Source organism: Mirounga leonina, unplaced genomic scaffold, assembly GCF_011800145.1.
Source record: "Mirounga leonina isolate KUSES-001 unplaced genomic scaffold, KU_Mleo_1.0 Mir_94, whole genome shotgun sequence".
Lineage (NCBI taxonomy): Eukaryota > Metazoa > Chordata > Mammalia > Carnivora > Phocidae > Mirounga > Mirounga leonina.
Window position 1 is genome coordinate 58,665,146 of NW_023270855.1, and position 20,116 is coordinate 58,685,261.

Below are 20,116 nucleotides of genomic sequence, written 5' to 3' on the forward strand. Positions count from 1 at the left end.
AGGCGACTGGGGCGGGGCCAGGGCGTGGGGCGGGGCCCATTCGGGAAAACTCTACTGCCTCCGCGCGTGTTTGTCTTGCGGGGTGGGGAGTGCGTGTCGGTGAGTCACCGGCTTAGCCTGCAGGGGCTGCGGGGGCGTGGGTGTGAGAGAGGCGGGCCCGCAGAGACACGGAGGGAGACAGAGACAGAGAGACTTCCGAGACAGGGACACGGACAGCTACAGGGAGAGACACAGGGAAGGGCGGCTAAGAGAGTCCGATCTGTGAGAGACAGTGAGTTGGACAGAGACACAGGGAGCAACAGAGCTGCTCAGGGGTCAGAGACTGGGTGGGTAGTGCTGGCCTGCATGTCTGTGCCAGCCCGGCCTCCGCACTGGGCATGCCACGGGGGGGACTTGTCTGCCCTCCAAACTGGCCCTCTCGAAGAGCCAGGCCCCCAGGGCCAGGGTCTTCACTGAGGGCTGGGCATGGGGGGACATGTGGGTAGAGGGAATGTTGTGCATCCCGGTGTTGGGCAGGGGAGGGGATGGGGTGCTGTGGGCTGATGGCAGATGGACGTGTGTGCATGTCTGTGGCCAGCTGACAGGGGCATGGATGATGACTGGGGCCTGCACGAGGTCCCCAGCGTCGTCCAGAGCTGCATGTCCAAGGAGGGTGGCTCCATTTACTCCCATACCTGCTCATCATTTACAGACACACCCAAGCCCCAAGCCCCACTGGGAGCCACCCTGTGCCCTGGATCCTGAGAGGAGCACGGTGAACCTTCACAGACTCAGAGCCCAGAGACGTCATTGACAGGTGGGGAAACTGAGGCCTGAGTGGGTCAGCACCTTCCCCAAGGCACCACACAGGACACATACCAGGGCTCCAGTCCCTGCCCCTCTGCTCCCATAGGCCCAGTCCTACAGCCAGGGCCCCAGGTGGCACCTTTAAATAGCACCTGGGTGAAGACAAGGTGACAGGCCTGGCCCAGTGGAGTGGTGGAGGGGTAACCGGTCTGGCCAGAAGCTGGGATGCCTTCCTGGTGGCTCTGGGGATTCCCTGATCCCTCTTCCTGGTCCCAGGAGGGCCATGTATGGGGTGTGCCTGAGCTACAGGACCCCAGGACTGAGATGGGAGAGGGTGTCCCCGCACTCGGAGCCCTGAGGCCAGCACCTGAGGGATCCTGCATGGTTGTGTCACCTCCCCAAGCCTCAGGGCCGCCTCAGGAAAATGGGCCAGGACGAGAAGCCTGGAAGGATGGAATGAGGTAATCCACAGCCTCGCTGGGCAGAGGGCGCCGCGATGCACAAACTTGGAATAACATCCTGATTCCCACAGCCAGAAACTCAGTCTTCCCTTCCTGGAGTGTCTCCACCCTGCCCCCAGGAGGACAATCTTCGGGGCTCTGTGTGATGGGGGTGGGACCCACGCCCAGGAAGCTGTCCTGCCCCGGGTGTTGTTGGAGTTTAATAACAGCTTCATTGAAATATAATTCAATTACCACACAGTTCACCCATGGAGGTGTACAACTCAAGTGTTTTCAGTACAGGGTTGTCCGCCCTCACCTCTCTCTAGTTCCAGAACATTCCATCGCCCCGAAAGGAGACCCCATCCCATCAGCCGTTGCTCCCCATCTCCCCCTCCCCAACTCCCGGCCCCCACAAGCCCCCTTCCCGTCCGTGGATGAGCCTGTTCTGGACGTGTCACCCACGTGGACTCACACCCCGCGTGGCCTTCCGTGTCTGGTTCCCTCCCTGAGCATTCCCACCCCCATCAACGGTCACTCCCCACCTTCTCCCCCGCCCCCGCCCCCTGAGCCCCTTTCCCGTCCGCAGATGAGCCCGTTCCGGACGTGTCACCCACGTGGACTCATACCCCGTGTGGCCGTCTGTGTCTGGTTCCCTCCCTGAGCGTCGTGGGCTCGGGGTCCGTCCCTGGGGCAGTGCGTGTGGGCGCCTGGCTCCTGTCCGCAGCTGAGGGACGCTCCCACGCGTGGTGGACGTGTGGTCTGTATCATTTATGTATCAACGGACACTTGGTTGTTTCTACCTTTTGGCTGCTGTGGATTGTGTTGCCCTGAACCTGGGTGTACAGGTTTTTACGTGGACGTGTTTTCATTTCTCTCGTCTATATGAATAGGAGTAGAACTGCTGGGTCATACGATAATTCTGTGTTTTGCTCTTTGAGGAACTGCCAGACTGTTTTCCACAGCGGCTGTCCCATCCGCATCCCACCAGCAGTGCGCCAGGGTTCCGATCTCTGCACGTCCTGCAGACGCTGGCGATCGCCCGTTTTGGCTCCAGCCATCTTCATGGGGCAAAGTGGTGTCTCACTGCGGTTTTTCAAGACTTCGAGCCTGTAAGAACAGCACTGTGGGCACCCTATTCCTGCGTTCCCCGATTCTACATATTCTTTTTGCTCTCCATCAGCAGGAGGATGGGTAAATACACCGTAGCGAATTCCCACCAGGGAATTCTGTGCCCAGGAAACAACAATGTGGACGCGTCTCGGACGGGATGCTGAGTAGTGGCAGCCTGACACAAAGGAGGTCCATTTATGTCACGGCCTACAACAGGCAAAACCAACTACGCCGGTGTGAGGCGTCAGGATGGGGGTATCGCCCTGGGGGCCAGCGATGAGAGGTGTGGGGGGCTGTCAGGGGCTGGGCGTTTCTTGGGACACCTGTGTGTCAGATTTGTGAAAATTGAGCTGTATTCCTGACGTGTGCACTGTTGACATCATACCTGGAAAAAGGCACACAGGTAATCTTTTTATGTAAGTGGATATTTGAGAATAAGCCACAGAGATGGTACCACTTCACCTCTAAACACATGAACGTATTTCCTGCAGGCAGGGTTTTCAGTCATATCCAAGCTGCGATCTAATCCACCATCCATGGTCAGACGGCCCCTGTTGTCCCCACAGCGCCCTAGAATAGCTTTTTCTGCTCGTCACAAACCCAGGGTAGTTTCTGATCATCTGAATAACAGCCCCCGAAGATATGTCCACATTCTCATCTCAGGAACCTGTGAATTTTACCTTATTTGGAGGCTTGGCAGATACAATGAAATTCAGATCATCGGATGAGGAAACCATCCTAGTAGGCCCCAAGTACTGTTGCAAGTGTCCTTATAAGAGAGAAACACAGGGAGATTTGACACAGACACAGAGGAGACCACATGACCACAGAGGTGGAGACCGGACAGGGTGCAGCCACACGCCAAGGGACACCTGGAGCCCCCAGAAGCTGGAGGCGGTGGGAACGACCCTCCGCCTGGAACTTCCAGTGGGAGTGCAGCCCTGCAACCCCTTGATTTCAGCCCGCGGATACTGACACTGGGTGTCTGTTGGGTTGGCCTCCAGAAATGTAAGAATACCTTTCTGTTGTTGGAGGCGCGAGGTATGTGGCAATTCATTTATTTTTTTTTAAGATTTATTTATTTATTTTAATTTTTATTATTTTTTTTAAACTTTTTTTTAAAAGATTTTATTTATTCATTTGAGAGAGCGAGAATGAGAGAAAGAGAGAGCACATGAGAGGGTGGAGGGTCAGAGGGAGAAGCAGACTCCCTGCCGAGCAGGGAGCCCGATGCGGGACTCGATCCCGGGACTCCAGGACCATGACCTGAGCCGAAGGCAGTTGCTTAACCAACTGAGCCACCCAGGTGCCCCTGTTTATTTATTTTTAGAGAGAGCAAGTGAGCAGGGGGAGGAGAGAGAGAATCTCAAAGCAGACTCCCCGCTGATCGTGGAGCCCCAACGTGGGGCTCGGACCACGGCCCTGAGATCATGACCTGAGCGGAAGCCAACTGTGCCACCCAGGCGCCCTGGTTTGTGGTAGTTGACTACAGGCAATCCCTAGAATCCGGTATCCTCACCTTCCATCTAGAGATCCTTGCCTTTCTCGACATGGGCACAACCCAGGTTCGTGTGAACGTCTCAGGGCAAGAATCGGACAAAACATTTTGGGTGAGAACCCAACTTAAGCAAACAGTTTCTGAAACACGGGTGTCTCCCAAACTCCAACCTCTGACGCTGTGTTTCCCATTTAATCACACCTCTGTCCACCAGTCTGGTGTGTTATTCCCATTTTTCTTGCTTACGTTTTACAAGGAAACTTGATCTCACCATCAAGAGTGGAAAACCAGAGCCACACACTGACATGATGACAATAAGCCATAACAGGAAACGCTGCGAGGAGAGAGCCGCGTGACAGATCCTCAGATGGACAGCAGTGCAGCCAGAGAGCTGAGGTTGGAATCAGATACAGGCGGGCATGGAGTGAGACCTTCTGTGTTTGAGCAGAAGCAGAAAGAGTAACTTTCTCACTGCTAAGTTCCTGGAATCCGGCTCTTGGGGAAATAATGGTTGAGGGCATCTATTCCCAAGGAAAGGAAGAGGGAACGGAGGCACAAAGAACTCCAAAGGGTTGCCTTCCATCCCAGGTTCCTGGCTCTGCCAGACTACAGAGGTTTGAGGGGGTGTCTCTAGGTCTTGAGAGACCAGGTCCAACTGATTCAGCCCCCCAGGGCCAGGAAGGCACTCCCAGGTGTGAGTCAGATCTGAGGTCGAGGCCCCCAGGGCAGCTTGGAGTGGGCTGGGGCAGGTCTGAGAGGACGCTGCAGTCTGTTGAAAACATTCCCAGCCGGTGGAATCATAATGCACAGGCCCGCGTGGGCAGCTGCGTCTGGAATGTGCTGTCAAGAAGCCTCCAGGCCCAGGAGGCTGGCCTTTCCAGAGCACAGGTCCAGCTTCCACTCTGGGCTAATGGAGTAACCAAGCTGGAGGATTTGAGGGCAGGTGGCAGCTTGAGCCCAGGCCCCTAAGGCCCGCTGTGGTCTGGCCCAAGAGCCCCTCTAGCTTTGTCTCTGCTTCCTCTCCCTAACTCCAGCTCTGCTCAAGTTCCTCCAGCTATCCACACTTGACTCTGCCGCAGGGCCTTTGCACTTGCTGTGAACGCTGCCTGGAACGCAGTTACTCCTGATATTCTTCTTCTCGTCCTTCCCATGCCAGCAGATGCGCCCCTCCCCCGGCCTCAGTTTCCCCAGTGCCTTCCAGGTCTGACTCTAACGCCGGAGTGGGGTCACCCTGAAGGCCAGGCAGGGCTGGGAACCTCCAGGCTCCGGGGATTATCTCATTCTATTCGTCATCCAATCAATTCAGTAGGTTCGTGTGCTCTAGGCGCCCGCTCTGCGCCTGTCCTTGGGAGCTTGAGAGCTGACTACTGGGGAAACTGAGCCCGGAGGGCGTGGCCGAGGGAGATGTCCCGGAAGGGCGACGGCCCAGCTGCCCCTGGTTTGGGGGCACGGCGGTCTCCCTAATGTTGGGGATCGACATCTCCCGACCTCGGCTTCCTCCGCGATCCATAGCTCCCGCCCCAAAGTCGACGTTGGAGCAGCGAAAATCGCAGACAGGAATCGCTAAATTGCGGAACGTCTTCCTAATTATTTGGCGACCATTCCTTTAAGAAAAAAACAAACTTGGCTTCCGGGTCCTCCCAAAGAGGGCTCAGAGTCACGCGGGTTACCCAAGCCACGGCTCTGTCCCGCCCCTCCTCGACAGAGGGAAGAGCCAATTAGAGGGCTCCTTCGGCGCATGCCTCCGAGCCTCCGGGGCCCCGCTGCTCTCTGGGAATTGTGGTTCCGGTGGCCTCCTCCCGCCACGAGGTCCCTTCGAAGCCGCCGTAGGCTGCGGAACTACAACTCCCGGCAGGTGCGGGCGGCGCAGGCGCAGGCGCAGTGCGGGCTGCGCGGCGGGCGCGAGCGGCATGTCGGCGCTGCGCTGGGGCCATGGCGCGTCCGGTCTCCGAAGGGCCCTGTGGCCGGCGGGCCGGCCCGGCCCCTTGGCGGAGGAAGGTAACGCGGGGGAGGCCCGGGGTAGACGCCGCGGCCGCTGCCCCCCTCCCCGCGGCCGTGACCTTCGTCTTCTAGGCCGTCAGATCCAGCCACCCCTACCTTTGCCCCTTGCCCTGTGGGGTTCTGGTTTTGGGGAACCACTGACCGGACCCCGCTTTCACTCGCCCTTGGGCCAGCCTCCGGACGGCGATCGGCAGAGCACTTTGACGTTGGAGTCCTGGTTTCTTTTGGAGTCCCCTGAGCCCTTATTTGAGATTTAGGGCCCTTGACCTTTGAACTCACTACACCTTTAGTTCGAGTAACCCGTTATCTCCGGTCCCACAGCCAGATTTTCCTTGCTCTGAGGTCCCCTTCACCTTTGGCCTCTTGGTTTCTTTCCAGCGTGAGGCCCGTGACCACTGACGGTTTCCACTGAGCGTAGAGCCCTTTTGCCCCCGGATCCTGCTGTTTCCGCTCATTTGAGGACCTCCCGCCCCCCAGGGCGGCGGGCCTCCTTCTGCCTCCCGCAGCCTCCCTTTGTCACCCACAGGGGCTCTCAGTGGCGTCTGGGGCCGCAGAAGGAGCTCCTCTGCCAGCCCTTGTGAGCAAGACCGCCGGAAGGACTGGGGCCACGCAGAGCTGCTGGAGGGTGAGTCCAGCCCCCCGGGGCTTGGCGCCTGAAGGCCTCTCCCCACTGCCCCCTGCGGGATGTCCTGCTGTAGAGCAGGGTAACCGACATGGTCCCGTGAGGGTGATGACAGGAGGCTCAGTTAGTGTTTCCCCCTTCCCCAAACCCAGCAGGCGCTCCTGCTTTCCACGTGAGACGATTGAGGCTGGAGAGGCTGGGCCAGGGCTGCATGCAGCTGCTCATGCAGAGCCGGGATTCCAACCCTGAACTGACTCATGTGCCTGGGCTTGGGCACCTGGAGGGGCCCAGGAGGGGTCCTCCCATCTTCACAACCCGGGAAGGACAGCTCAGTCCTAGCACCTCCAGAGGGAGGTGGGGGCGTGTGTCTTCCAGACCGTGTCCAGCATGTCCCGCTTCCCCTCCAGCACCCAGGGTGAGGTGGGGTAGCCTCTGAAAAGGAGAACTTTATTTCAGGAAATTCCAAACATACAGAAGCGAAGGACCACCGTCCTCAACAGCAGCCTTTCCTTCCTTACCCACCACGTAATTATTTTAAAGGAAAGCCCAGATACTATTATCATTCAACTGTAAGAAGGTTCTGGAAGTCTGAACCGCATTATGTCACTCTCCAGCCTCCCAACTGTTTCCTCTCGCATAGAATAGACCCCCCCCCACCCCCCCGCCAGCCCCAGCTGAGGACACAGATCCCCGTGGCCTTTGCCTGCCTTTTCAGCCAGAAGGAGCTGTGGCCGCCAGGTCAGCTCTGATGTTGCCACCTCCGGGAGAAAAACCTGTGCCCACAGCCCTGCTCCAGGGTATGGTCTTTGACGCGTGTATTCCAAAACACGTGTCCTGGGTGTTGGCGCACTCCAGGGACCAAGGTCACCCTGTCTTTCCCCTTTATTTCAGCAAATCTTTGCTGAGCCCCTGCTGTGCGAGGCCAGCTCTCCCATCAGCTGAAGTCCAGTGGGAGGGGCGTGGGCAGGTACAGTCGGTCTGCAGTTGTACCTGCGAAGTTTACTCGTAACCCTGAAGTCAGTACTCAGGTACTCTAGTAGTTACTTGTAGACACACACAGAGCGGCAGACATTTGAGTGGTTGGACATGCCCACCCCCAGCTGGTGTTGAACCAGGTGACACACTGTCCTCTTGTTTCATGCATACTGTAAACAAGTGTCCTTTCTGAGGTATGTTTAGTGCCACGCTGTTGTTTTTAATTTTTTTTTTTTTAAAGATTTTATTTTATTTATTTGCGAGAGAGAGAATGAGAGACAGCGAGCACGAGAGGGAAGAGGGTCAGAGGGAGAAGCAGACCCCCCGCCGAGCAGGGAGCCCGATGCGGGACTCGATCCCAGGACTCCAGGATCATGACCCGAGCCGAAGGCAGTCGCCTAAGCACTGAGCCACCCAGGCGCCCCTGTTGTTTTTAATTTAAATCTGAATTTGTTTTTTAGAGGGAGAGCGTGGGAATGGCGGGGAGGGGCGGGGAAGAGGGAGAGAGAGGATCTCAAGCACACTCCGTGCTGAGCACAGAGCCCTAGAACACGGCGGGGCTCGATCTCATGACCCTGAGATCATGACCTGAGCTGAAATCAAGATTTGGACTCTAAACTGACTGAGCCACCCAGGCGCCCAGTTTTTGCATTTTTGTGCTTTTGTTGGTGATTTTGCTGTTAAAATGGCCCCCAAGCGTAGTGGTGCTTTCTAGTGTTCTAAGCCCAAGAAGGCTGTGAGGTGCCTTTTGGAGAAAATATGTGGTTGTGCAGGAGTGAGTTACAGTGTTGTTGGCTGTGGGTTCAGTGTTAATCAGTCAACACGTATGTGAAATAAGGCATTTCAAGCAGAAAGACACAACAAGGTCGTGTGTTGATCTGCTGGGGACCCCCATGATCTGTAAAGTCATCGTGGTGCAAGGCTAGCCACAGAACCCGGCTCCGCAGAAAACTCAGGGTCACCTTGTGCCCATACCCATCAGGAACAGTGTGTGCAAAGGCCCTGAGGCCGTTGTGGCTGCCCGGAGTGATCAATGTGGGGGAGAGTGGGAGGTGGTGAAGGCAGGGGGCATCCGGGCACCTGGATAGATTTTGAAGGCAGGGGCACACCCCTGAGGGTGTACTGACAGACTGGATGTGGAGGGAGAGAGGCCTAGACGACCCTGGGGTTTCCGGCCGAGCACCTGCAAGGACAGCACTGCCAGTGACAGACGTGGAGGAGCAGGTTTTGGGGGGACACCAGGAGCTTGCTGGGGAAGTTGAGTTCGAGAGGCTCAGAGGGGTGCTGAGCAGGTGGGTAGGGTGTGTGTGCCTGAAAATCATCAAATACATAAAGCTGAAGCCTCAAGAGCTGGTGAGACCAGCCACGCCCCCCCAGCCCAGGAGGGGCTGGGGAGATTGGGGCTTGGAGACCCCCTGACATCCTTGCCCTTTGCCCCCACAGTGCTTGAGGCGCGGGTGCGGCAGCTGCAGGCCGAGTCTGTGTCGGAGGTAACGGTGAAGAGGGTCGGCATGGCCCGACGACTTCCGGCATCTGGCGGCCTCCAGCCACCCGGGAAGGCCCAGACGGGGCCTGAGGACGCTGCCACTGCGGTCAGTGGCCGCTGGGCCCAGAAACTGGACAAGGAGAAGTTCGCGATGGAGAAGCGCAAGCAGCGGCTGGAGGTGAAGCTGCAGGTGCGAGCCCCGCAGCTGGCTTGTGAGCACAGGCTGCGGGTGGTACCCCGCCTGCTGGACGCCCAGCTGGCCAGCTGCCTGCAGCACTGGGAGCACGGGGCCCCCCGGAGCCACTGGGAAGAGCAGCTGGCGCAGCTGCTGCAGGAGGCCCCGCGGAAGCTGAGCCACGAGGCCGGGCAGGCCCCCCAGGCTGAGGGCGCCTCTGTGCGGCGGGAGAGCCAGCAGCAGAGCCTCCTGGCCTTCTTCGAGTGCTGCCTGCTCACGGGCCACCTGCCTCTCGCCCACCACGTGCTGGTCACCTTCCACAGCCGGTCCCGGCAGCAGCGGCGGCTCACGCTGGCCATGTACAACACCGTCATGCTCGGCTGGGCTCGCAAGGTGAGCGGCGGCGGCCCCAGGACGGGGGGCGGCGGCCCGGCGGAGTCAAGGCCCCCGTGGCGCTTAGGCGCCAGCCCTGGTCTTGCTGCTGGTTACCGTTTCAGCGATTCTCTCGGGCTTGTCAAGCGTAAATCACGTGTGTTCCTCAGCAGAAATTTGGCAAACAACCAAGAAAGAAGGAGGAATTCCTGCTAACGTTTTAGCGTTTCTCCTTCTGACTCCTTGGCTGGGCTTCTTACCTGCTGGCGTCCCCCCTTACTCGACACCGTGACTTTGATGCTTTAGTTTCCTGAGGTGTAGGTTTTTTGTCGCGATCCTTCTTTCTTTTTTTAAATTCTTTTTTTTTTTTTTAGATTTTATTTATTTGCGAGAGAGAGAATGAGAGACAGAGAGCATGAGAGGGAGGAGGGTCAGAGGGAGAAGCAGACTCCCCGCCGAGCAGGGAGCCCGATGTGGGACTCGATCCCGGGACTCCAGGATCATGACCTGAGCCGAAGGCAGTGGCTTAACCGACTGAGCCACCCAGGCGCCCGCGATCCTTCTTTCTTACATGCAGGCGTTCATGGCCGGAACTTCCCTCTGGGCTCCGCTTTAGCTGCACCCCGTGTCTTTCCAAGTTTTCTTAGTTTCCCCTGCGGTGTCATCTTTTCTGATTGTTCAGGACAGTGTTACGTACGTGTGCTTGTGAGGGGCCAGCTGCCCTGCCTCCTCGCTCCCCTGCACCTGCAGCCCTATTTCAGGGCCAGCAGGAACCGCGCAGGCCTGCGAAGGAGAGGGTTGTGTGAAGACCTAGGTGTGGGCACAGGAGGGTGGGCTCGTGGTGGAGACCGTGCCGCACCTTCTGCACGGACTGGGCGACAGGCCCAGGAGCCACCGTCTCTTGTACGTCTGCATTGGGCTACGACGTGATGCGATGTGACACAGATGCCCCAGGTACACCGGTGGCTGTCACAGGCAGTTTCTTGTCTGCACTCATCCCTGGGAGGTGTGCTAGATTTAGGGAGTTAGTGAAGACAGAAGGGCCCTGTTCTCCCATCCAAGGTCACAAGGCCTCCAGGTCCCCCAGCAAAGATCCCTGTTACAGCGGGACATTCCCGCCAGGAGCCTGCGTGTGAGCTTCCCGCGGTCCCTGGGGCAGATGACGGACATCGGGGCAACTTCAAGTGCTAGGGATTTACTTCCTCTCAGTCCCAGATCCGAGTGTGGCGGGGCCGCGCCCACTCTGGAGGCTCTGGGGAGGGTCCTTCCTGCCTCTCCCAGCTCACGGGGGTGCCTGCCGTCCTTGGCCTGTGGCCGCGTCCCTCCAGCATCTGCCTCCGTGGTCACACGGACACCTTACCGATGAGACACTCTCCTGCAGATGGCCTCATCTTGACTCGTTACGTCAGCAAAGATCCTGTTTCCCAGTAGAGCCCCTGTTCTGAGGGCCTGGGTACATGTGAATTTGGGGGTGTCACTAGTCAGCCCACTCCAGGCCCCGTTCTTCTCTTTCGTGCACGGACTTCACGGCCATCACTGGCTTCACAAGGCATTGTTTCTGGGCGGCCCGTGTGTGTGATGGGGCTTGGCTGTCACCCAGACCCAAGTTTGAGTCCTGTGTCTGCCATGTGCCCACTGTGTGGCCTGCACTGCTCACGCCTCTCTGAGCCTCGGTTTCCCCATCTGTAGAGCAGGGAATGCTGCTCGACTCTTGGGAAGACTGAGGGACCTAATTCAGGGCTTTGACCATCATCTGTGTTTAGGACAAGGGCAAGGGAACGTGTGAACTTCAGAAGTGCATGTTTTCGTGCTGTGGCGTTACCAAGGTTCTGTCCGTGTGGGATGGATGTGCTCGTTCGAGACCGGCGCTGTCCGGTAGAACTTTGTCTGCACCAGCCGCGTGTGACCCCCTGTAGGGCTGAACGTCCACGGAGCGACCTCGCGCGGCTGGTGACCACGAGGAGGGCAGCCCTGCAGGGCCGTTGAGACTGGCCCTCCAGAGCCCTCTTGCCGGCACGGTGGTCCCTGCCGCGACAGCAGGCCTCAGATGAGGGCCGCAGGACGCGGGTGGGGGAGCGCCGGAGCCTTGCCTTCTTGAGAGACTCTGCGGTAGCTCAGCTACACCGCGGCGCGTGCGAGGGAGTCGGCCGCTTCGCAGGCGCCAGCAGAGACGGGAAGGCGGCACCTGCTGGTCCGAGAGCCGTGGTGCCCGCGTGAGGCGGGGACGTGCTGAGCCCCAAGCAGGCGGACCAAGAGAGACCGGAAAACCGCCGGACGCAGAGCGGGGTCTCTGCAGGTCCCGCCAGAGAGCCTCTGGGGGCGAGGCTGGACTTGCGCTAGCACGGCTCCCCTCGGGGCCCAGGCCCTCCCCCGAGCCTGCCGCGGTGCCTGTTGCGCTGCCCCCGGGGGCGCACGGTCACGTCCTGGGCAGCGAGCCTTTCCCTGCCTGACTCGCTGGCCACAGAGAGAGGTCTCGAGGGGCGGGCCGGCCACCCCCAGGCCCTCACCCCAACTTTGTCTCCCCAGGGCTCCTTCAAAGAGCTGGTTTACGTGTTCTTCATGGTGAAGGATGCTGGCCTCGCCCCAGACCTGTTGTCCTACGCGGCCGCCCTGCAGTGCATGGGACGGCTAGACCAGGACACCAACACCATCCAGAGGTGGGTGTGCCGCCTGGCCCTTGCTGGGGGCTGGACCCCCTCCCCCAGGCCCCTACGGCCACCTGGTGCTGAGACCCATCCCTTGGGTGGGTCTGCGCCCACTGTGTGCCCCCGGCAGGTGTCTGGACCAGATGGCCCGGGACGGGCTGAAGCTGCAGGGGCTGTTTACCAGCATGCCACTGTGCCAGGAGGAGCAGGCCATGGTCCTGAGGGCCGTGCACAAGGCCCAGCCCGCCTTCAGCCTGCCGCCGCGGCCGCGGCCCCCGCCCCAGGTCAACACCTCACCACTGCTCAGGGAGATCTACGCCAAGGTGAGCAGGCCCTGACACCCACAGGCGGGGGGCCATGTTGTGTGGGGGATGAGCTTGGGACCACCCTGCCCTTGTGGGGTCTCCCAGGCCTCGGCCCCTCCTTTTCTTTCTCTCATCGCCACCCGCCTCCTAGGTACACCCTCCCTGCTCCTCAGAGGCCAGACAAGCCAGACTTGGCAAGTCTTGGCTCCCAGCGGGGCCCTGACCCTAAAGAAAGGTGCCACGGCTGGGCTGGTGTTGGTCTCCCACCTGGAGGAACAATTCCAGGCAGAGCTGGCGGTCAGTGCCTTGAGCCCGGGCAGCCTAGAGCTGCAGGTGGGCAGAGGGGCTCCGTCCGCTCTGGGGATCATGAGTCACCCTGCTCCATGTGGACCTGTTCGTAATTCTCCGTGTGTCGGGTTGGGCTGTTTAAAGTGATCTGTTTTCGGACGAGTTACATGTTCACACAGTCCCAAGTTTATTTATTTATTTTATTTTTTATTTTTTTAAAGATTTCATTTATCTATTTGAGAGAGAGAATGAGAGAGAGAGAGAGAGAGAGAGAGAGAGCGCATGAGAGGGGGGAGGGGCAGAGGGAGAAGCAGACTCCCCGCCGAGCAGGGAGCCCAATGCGGGACTTGATCCCGGGACTCCAGGATCATGACCTGAGCCGAAGGCAGTCGCTCAACCAACTGAGCCACCCAGGCGCCCCACACAGTCCCAAGTTTAAAGAAAAGACGCATGCAGGCACTTGAACCGTGTCTCCCCAGGTTGTCCTGGCCCCTGCCCAGTGAGGCCGGCCGGTGCTGGGCGCTCGGACCAGCGTGGCTGTCACAGGCTGCTTTGCATCGCGTCCTGCCGGCCTCGTGGACGGGCGGTTTTCACGCGTGGCCCTGCTGGGGCCGGCGGTGGGGTGGGTTGTGGAAGGGCAGGGGGACCAGCGGCTCTGGGCTTCACTGCCCGCCTGTCCGCACCAGCAGAGCGGCCCCGTGTCGTACCCGAAGCTGCACCTGCCCCTGCGGAAGCTGCAGAGCCTCTTCCAGCAGCAGCTGGACGTGGAGATGGCCACCACTGTGGCCGTGGAATCCGTGGAGAAGGCCCGGGTGCTGACCAAGGAGGTCCTGCAGGCGGTGAGGAACGGGGCTGGATCACACCCCCGGTCTGGGGGCGGGGGGGCGTGGCGGGCAGCTGCTGCCTCCCCAGAGCCAGGGTAGGCCGTGTGCCCCCTGGCACCGCAGGAAGGGTGCGAGGCGGCCCCGAGGGCCTGGAGGGCGTGGCGGTGACGCCTGCTCCCCTGCCCCGCAGCGGAACACCCTGAAGCAGCTGCGTGCTGAGTGGGTGCAGGCGCTGAGCTTGGGGCTGCAGGAGCTGAAGGCCAGCGAGGCCCGCGCCGCCCGTGCCGGCCGCTGCACCATCTTCCCGTACCTGTGCGTGCTCACCGAGGAGGAGCTCGCCGAGCTGCTGCTGCAGGTGGGGCCTGGGGGCAGCGGGGGGGGGGGGGCACGCAGGGGGCAGGGGGCCCGGGGCTCACGGTGCCGCCCCCAGACCCTGCAGGTGCTGCCCCCGCAGGGAGAGTCGCTGCTCTCCCTGGCGCAGCAGCTGGGCCTGCGCGTCTTCAACCGGCACACGGTGCACAGGAAGCAGCTGAGCAGCCAGGTGCGGGCGCTCCAGCAGCGTTACCACAGCTACCTGCACTTGCTGGCCTCCGACACCCCGGTGAGGCCTGGGTCGGGCGCCCTGCGGGCGGGGGCGCGGGGCGTTTCCGGGTGCAGAGACCGAGGCCTGAGCGCAGCTGGCCTCGCCCCAGGGCCCGCGCTTTGTGACTGGCTCCCGCCCTCGGGGTGGCGGGTGGTCGGCTCTGGGCCCAGGCCCCCCAGGCCCCCCTGACCCACACTCCCGCCCCCAGGTGGAGACGCCCCACCTGCCACGGCAGTACTGGGAGGCGCTGGGGGCGCCTGAGGCCCCCCACGAGCAGCCCTGGCCCTTGCCAGTGCTGGTGCAGCTGGGCAAGAAGCTTGCCGAGTTGCTGGTGGGGGCCGTGCGAATGCCCGGCAGCGTGGCCGCCCCGCAGGGCCCCCGCACGCTCATCCCCGTGCTCTACCACGTGTACTCCTTCCGCAGCTTCCGCCAGGTGGGCCGCCCCAGAGAGGAGGCTGGGGGCTCCGGGTGGAGTGGGGACCGCTGGGCCCCGGTGGGGGCCTCTGGGGCGAGCGGCCCCCGGAGCCATCTTTGCCCGCCTCGCCCCCAGATCGGGATCCTGAAGCCACACCCCGCCTTCACGGAGCTTCTGGCGACGGCCGCAGAGCGCACGCTGACCTTTGAAGCGGCCGAGGTGCCCATGCTCTGCCCGCCGCTCCCCTGGACGTCGCCGCACGCGGGTGCCTTCCTGCTGAGCCCCACCAAGCTCATGCGCTCGCTGGAGGGCACCGTGCAGCACCAGCGGCTGTTGGACGGCTGCCCGCCCGCCGAGCTGCACGGTGCCCTGGACGCCCTCACCCAGCTGGGCAACTGCGCCTGGCGGGTCAACGGGCGCGTGCTGGACCTGGTCCTGGAGCTCTTCGCCGCCAAGGGCTGCCCGCGCCTGGGTGTGCCGGCCCCGCCCTCCGAGGCGCCCCGGCCGCCCGAGGGCCGCCTGCCGCCCGGCGCCTCGCCCGCCCACAAGGCCAGGGTGCGGCGGGAGCTGGCCCGCTGCCTGAAGGTGGCGCGGGAGATGCACAGCCTGCGCTCGGACGCCCTGTACCGCCTCTCGCTGGCGGAGCACCTCCGGCACCGCGTCTTCTGGCTGCCTCACAACATGGACTTCCGCGGCCGCACCTACCCCTGCCCGCCCCACTTCAACCACCTGGGCAGCGACCTGGCGCGTGCCCTGCTGGAGTTTGCCCAGGGCCGTCCGCTTGGCCCCCGCGGCCTTGACTGGCTCAAGATCCACCTGGTCAACCTCACCGGGCTCAAGAAACACGAGCCGCTGCAGGCCCGCCTGGTCTTTGCCGACGAGGTGATGGAAGACATCCTGGACTCTGCCGACCGGCCCATGACGGTAGGGGCGCGGAGGGCACTGGCTGGAGCCCTGGTGCCTCGCCTGTCTGTCTCCCCCAGCCCGTTCCCTGCGCTGGCTACCCGGGCCCCTCCCTCCCAGCCCCCTGCCATCTGACCCTCAGCACAGGCTCCTGGCCTCGTCCTCTCTGTCCCCTTTTTCCCAGTCCAGGCCGGCCCTTTCTCCAGACCCTTCCCCATCCCGTGGCTGGGCCTGGGGCTCACGCGCAGGGCTGCTGGCACAGGGCTGCTCCCTGGTCGCCCTGCCTGCCTATCGCTCCCATTGCCCCCACCCTCCCCGCCGTCCCTGGGGGCGCTCTGTACCGGCCCCAGCCAGGCTGGCCTGAGCCCCACTCTGCCTCCGCCCTCCCCCCGCCCCCCCCCAGGGCCGGAAGTGGTGGATGGAGGTGGATGAGCCCTGGCAGGCTCTGGCTTGCTGCATGGAGATTGCTCGGGCCGTGCGTGCCCCCGACCCTGCCGCTTACGTCTCTCACTTCCCGGTTCACCAGGCAAGCTGTTGGGGACCCCGGTGTGGGGTGTGCCTGGCCCTGGGGGGAGCTGGGCCGGACGTGGTGGGGGCACACAGTCCCTGCAGATCCCACCTTGAGTTGGGCCGGCGTGCCCGCGTGGGGACCAGTCCCAGTGGGTGCGGCCAGCCTTGTGGTGTGGTCTCGCACGGACACGTTCCCTAACCTCAGCACTGGTGGTGTGAGCGGCGCACTGGGGAATTCTGGAGCGGTGGCTCGTTCTCCGGGTCACTCTCCCATCCTCCCCAGGACGGCTCCTGCAACGGCCTGCAGCACTACGCCGCCCTGGGCCGGGACAGTGTGGGGGCCGCCTCCGTCAACCTGCTGCCCTCCGACCTGCCACAGGACGTGTACAGTGGGGTGGCCGCACAGGTGGGCGCTGCGGTTCCCCCCCAACCCCCGGGGTCTCCATCCTGTGAACGCCTAGATGTGCGGATCCCGTGGGCTCTGCCCTCCGCGACGGGACCAGGCAGTCAGGGTGGGCTTCCCAGGGGAGGTGTCAGAAGGGGGAACTGGGGAGTCCTCGTGGTGGGGCTGCTGGGCCGGGTGGGAGACAGAGGTTCTGCGCACCTGCCCGCTGACCCCCAGCGCCTGCCCAGGTGGAGGTGTTCCGCAGGCAGGACGCCGAACGGGGCGTGCGGGTGGCCCAGGTGCTTGAGGGCTTCATCAGCCGCAAGGTGGTCAAGCAGACGGTGATGACTGTGGTGTATGGGGTCACCCGCTATGGGGGCCGCCTGCAGATCGAGAAGCGCCTGCGGGAGCTCAGCAACTTCCCCCAGGTGCACAGCGTCGCGTGCGCTGGGTCTCCCTGCGCCACGGGGGAGGGGTGGCCCCCCGCCCGCGCCCCGTCCCCCGACCATCGGCTGCTGGGGGGCCCCTGAGGGACCCCGAGGAGGAAGGCGGTTCTGCTGCTGCTCTGGGTCCCTGGGCGGGGACGGGGAGGGGCGGCCGCCCTGGCTCTGACTGCCACCCTGTGCCACTGCAGGAGTTCGTGTGGGAGGCCTCCCACTACCTGGTGCGCCAGGTGTTCAACAGCCTCCAGGAGATGTTCTCGGGCACCCGGGCCATCCAGGTGTGTCCCCTGTCCCCTCCCCAGGCCCAGCAGGCTGCCCCTGACCGGGCCCTGCCCTGAGCCCCGTGCCCTGCGTCCACAGCACTGGCTGACCGAGAGCGCCCGGCTCATCGCCCACACGGGCTCGGCCGTGGAGTGGGTCACACCCCTGGGCATCCCCATCATCCAGCCCTACCACCAGGACTCCAAGGTGTTGGTACGTGCGGCCCCACCCCACCGCCCCCGCACTGTGTCACGATGGGACTCCTGACCCTCCCCACCCCAACCCTGCAGATCAGCGGTGGGATCCAGAGCCTCACCTTCAGCCAGAGTGGGGACACCAGCCAGTGAGTGCCGGTGGGGGCATGCCTGGGCCGAGGGAGGGCATATGGACCAGGGGCTGCCCCCAGGCGGGGCCAGGGTGGAGGCACCTGAGCCCTTCCCCCTCCCCAGGAAGCCTAACACACTGAAGCAGAAGAACGGCTTCCCCCCCAACTTCATCCACTCGCTGGACTCTTCGCATATGATGCTCACAGCTCTGCACTGCTACAGGTGGGCGGGGCGCGCTCCACCCAGCTCTGTTCGTCATCTCTCGCATGCAGGCCCTGTTCAGGGTGTTGGGGATGCACAGGGGACCCAGAGAGTGGCAAAGGCAGGTTGGGAGGCCAGGTCGGACAGGGTCAGGGGGCTAGGGCAGAGGCCTACAGCAGGTGAGGACCCCAGCCATGTGGGTTGTTGGAGCTGCTGCCCAGAAAAGGACTATGTGAGCACGTGACGGGCAAAGGCCCTGAAGCAGTGAGGTGTGAGTGGTGGCGGAGCAGCTGGCTGGGCCAGGGAGGGAGGGGTGGTTGCTCTGAGTGAGACGGGAGTGCCGGCAGCATACCCCGTGGCCAGTTCTGACAGAACTTGGGGGGGGGGGGGGGGGGCATAGGTGTCTGGGTTTCTGTTCTGAGCCCCTCAGGGGCCCCTAAGCATGGCAGTGGGGCATGGATAGTTCTGTTAGAAGCCAGGGTTCAGGAACATGTTCTGTGTCTCTCCCCCCCCCCCCCGTGGGGCACAGGAGGCCTGTAGTGGGGGCGGGGGGGGCAATACCAGCTGTAGCAATCGGGGGCAGGGGTGGGGGGAGTGACATGGCACAAAGAGCTTTCTTCCTAAGAGGAGAACTTTCCACCCCTGTGCTGAGCATGACACACAGCGGCTGGGACACACGGGTGGGGGGCTGGGAAGGAGCAGGAGGGGGGAGTGGACCACGAAGGGCAGCCCCCCTTCACGGGAGACCCTCCCCCGATGGCAGGAAAGGCCTGACCTTTGTCTCTGTGCACGACTGCTTCTGGACCCACGCGGCCGACGTGGAGGTCATGAACCAGGTGCTGCCACCCTGCGCCCACACCCGCCCCCCCAGACGGCAGCAGGCACCCTTGATCCCGTGGCCCTTGCCTGTGGCTCCCGTCAGTTCAGGGTTGGGCAGGGGGTGGTGACCCCGCCTGACCTCGGAGGCCCAGTCCCGCCCCCCCCACCCAGGGCCTAGCTCTCCCTCCCCACCCCACCCCCCCAAGGTGTGCCGGGAGCAGTTTGTCCGCCTGCATAGCCAGCCCATCCTGCACGACCTGTCCAGGTTCCTGGTGAAGCGATTCTGTTCCGGCACCAGGTGAAGTACCCCCCCACCCCCAACCCCCCTGCGGCCAGGACCACCCCTCCCTGCCCCGCTCGGCCTCACCCCCACCCTGCCCTCGGCTTCAGGTCCCCCAAGCACTCCAAGAACGTGTGGATTGGCAAGCTGCAGGACACGCTGAAGTCCGTGCCGAAGACAGGTGGGAGTGGGGACCGCCTGCGTGGGCTCTGGGCGGGGGTCCTGCCACCGGCCTGCTCCACGGTGTCTGGTCTGGTCTGCTCTGCTCTGCAGGGGCCTTCGACCTGGAGCAGGTGAAGCACTCCACTTACTTCTTCAGCTGACACAGCGGTCCCCAGCCAGGTCCCCAGCCAGGCGCGCGGCTAGTGTGTACCAGAGCGCGAATAAAGCTTTGTTGCCGCCCGTGGGAGTGAGCGTCTTCCGCCGGTCTCGGGGCGCCTGACCACCTGGGACCTAGCGCCAAGCAATCAGAGGCCTGCAGGCTGGACGCCAATGCTGTCGTTTATTGCGCGGAATGGGGGTGTAGGGCTTAGGGGCGTGGAGCGCGGTGGGGGCGCTGCTGCCTCGCTCGTCAGTACATTCATCTCAACGGCGGCCCGGCCTCACCCCCCGCGCCCCGGCGCAGCCGGGACTGCCACCCCTGGGCGCCAGGCGCTGGAAGGGGCTGGGTGTGCCCACTCCGGGGAGGTCACCACGGGACGCGCGTGGACGGGGGCCGGGCCGGTTATTGCGTGAGTGCGATGGGGGCAGCAGGACGCCGGCGGGCCAAGTATTGCACTTAAAAAAACAGAATCTTCATCGGACGGGCCACCTACGAGGGTGGGGGCGGGCAGGACTCCACAGCCATCTCCTTTCGGCCACGGGGCCGTCCCCGTCCCCGTTTCACAGTTGGGGGAACTGAGGCACCGAGGTGAAGGGAGCCCCCTCGCTCGCACGCACGCAGGCGAGGCCGCCGCCGGGGGTGGGGGTGGGCAAGGACGATGTGGGTGGGCGCAGGGCGATGAGGGGCACGGCGGAGGCTCGGAGGGGACTGCCCCGCCGCCCCGGCCCGCCCGTCCGACTACAACTACCTAGGACTCCTCTATGGCTTCTGGGGCGGGCGGCCAGCGGCCGGGGCAGCGCGCAATGGCATGGCTTTGGTGTGGATGACGGCCCCGCCCCCGGCCCGCCCGGGCCCGCGGGGCGGCGTGGCGAAGGTCACAAGTTGGACGAGAGGCGCGAGCGCGCGGAGTCCAGCGGGTCGAGGCCGCCGGCGACGCCGGGCGAAGCCGAGTCCCTGCGGTCCGGGCTGGGCGCTGCGGCCCGGGCGGCGGGCGCAGGCCCCAAGCGCGGCGTGGAGCTGCTGGCCGGGCGCGCCGAGGCCGCGGGGCTCGGGCAGGGCGCGCCGTGGGGCAGCGAGGGCTGCGAGGCCGACAGCGGGCGCGAGGCGCGGCTCAGGCGGCGCGCGGGCAGCGCGGATC

General features: G+C 63.0%; 2 protein-coding genes and 1 long non-coding RNA gene across 5 annotated transcripts in view; 2 read left to right on the forward strand and 1 right to left on the reverse strand.

The window, feature by feature from the left end:
* The first annotated feature begins 51 nt into the window (after positions 1 to 51).
* On the forward strand, positions 52 to 2,203 carry LOC118005700. The gene is made up of 3 exons (XR_004677856.1): positions 52 to 99; positions 692 to 796; positions 2,168 to 2,203. It is a non-coding gene; the product is annotated as an uncharacterized LOC118005700 (long non-coding RNA).
* Positions 2,204 to 5,703: 3,500 nt separating this feature from the next.
* Positions 5,704 to 19,928, forward strand: POLRMT (RNA polymerase mitochondrial). Of its 3 annotated transcripts, none has more exons than XM_034996514.1 (21): positions 5,705 to 5,835; positions 6,365 to 6,463; positions 8,879 to 9,489; positions 11,995 to 12,125; positions 12,244 to 12,436; positions 13,393 to 13,545; positions 13,721 to 13,885; positions 13,961 to 14,131; positions 14,322 to 14,546; positions 14,664 to 15,452; positions 15,835 to 15,957; positions 16,225 to 16,347; positions 16,575 to 16,754; positions 16,961 to 17,047; positions 17,130 to 17,243; positions 17,321 to 17,373; positions 17,480 to 17,578; positions 18,321 to 18,393; positions 18,583 to 18,674; positions 18,767 to 18,837; positions 18,930 to 19,927. In XM_034996514.1, the coding sequence occupies exons 1-21, from the start codon at positions 5,748 to 5,750 to the stop codon at positions 18,977 to 18,979; spliced, it is 3,690 nt and encodes a 1,229-aa protein (XP_034852405.1). In that variant the 5' UTR covers positions 5,705 to 5,747; the 3' UTR covers positions 18,980 to 19,927. The 3 variants fall into 3 exon arrangements, with proteins under 3 accessions (XP_034852407.1, XP_034852405.1, XP_034852406.1); XM_034996515.1 differs by having other exon boundaries at positions 5,706 to 5,835; positions 13,396 to 13,545; positions 18,930 to 19,926; XM_034996516.1 differs by lacking the exon at positions 16,575 to 16,754 and having other exon boundaries at positions 5,704 to 5,835; positions 18,930 to 19,928.
* The window catches only part of HCN2 (hyperpolarization activated cyclic nucleotide gated potassium and sodium channel 2), a 22,750-nt gene continuing 22,487 nt past the window's right edge, over positions 19,854 to 20,116 (reverse strand). Inside the window, exon 10 of the mRNA XM_034998197.1 lies at positions 19,854 to 20,057. Coding sequence (XP_034854088.1) covers positions 19,854 to 20,057 — 204 coding nt within the window. The remainder of the gene's footprint in view (positions 20,058 to 20,116) is intronic.

What these genes read in the sequence shown, in the direction of transcription:
- POLRMT (XM_034996514.1), top strand. Translation starts at nt 5,748, where the DNA reads ATGTCGGCGCTGCGCTGGGGCCATGGCGCGTCCGGTCTCCGAAGGGCC. An exon ending in CGGCCCCTTGGCGGAGGAAG is followed by an intron (nt 5,836 to 6,364) that starts GTAACGCGGGGG and finishes TGTCACCCACAG; the next exon opens with GGGCTCTCAGTGGCGTCTGG. An exon ending in GAAGTCCGTGCCGAAGACAG is followed by an intron (nt 18,838 to 18,929) that starts GTGGGAGTGGGG and finishes TCTGCTCTGCAG; the next exon opens with GGGCCTTCGACCTGGAGCAG.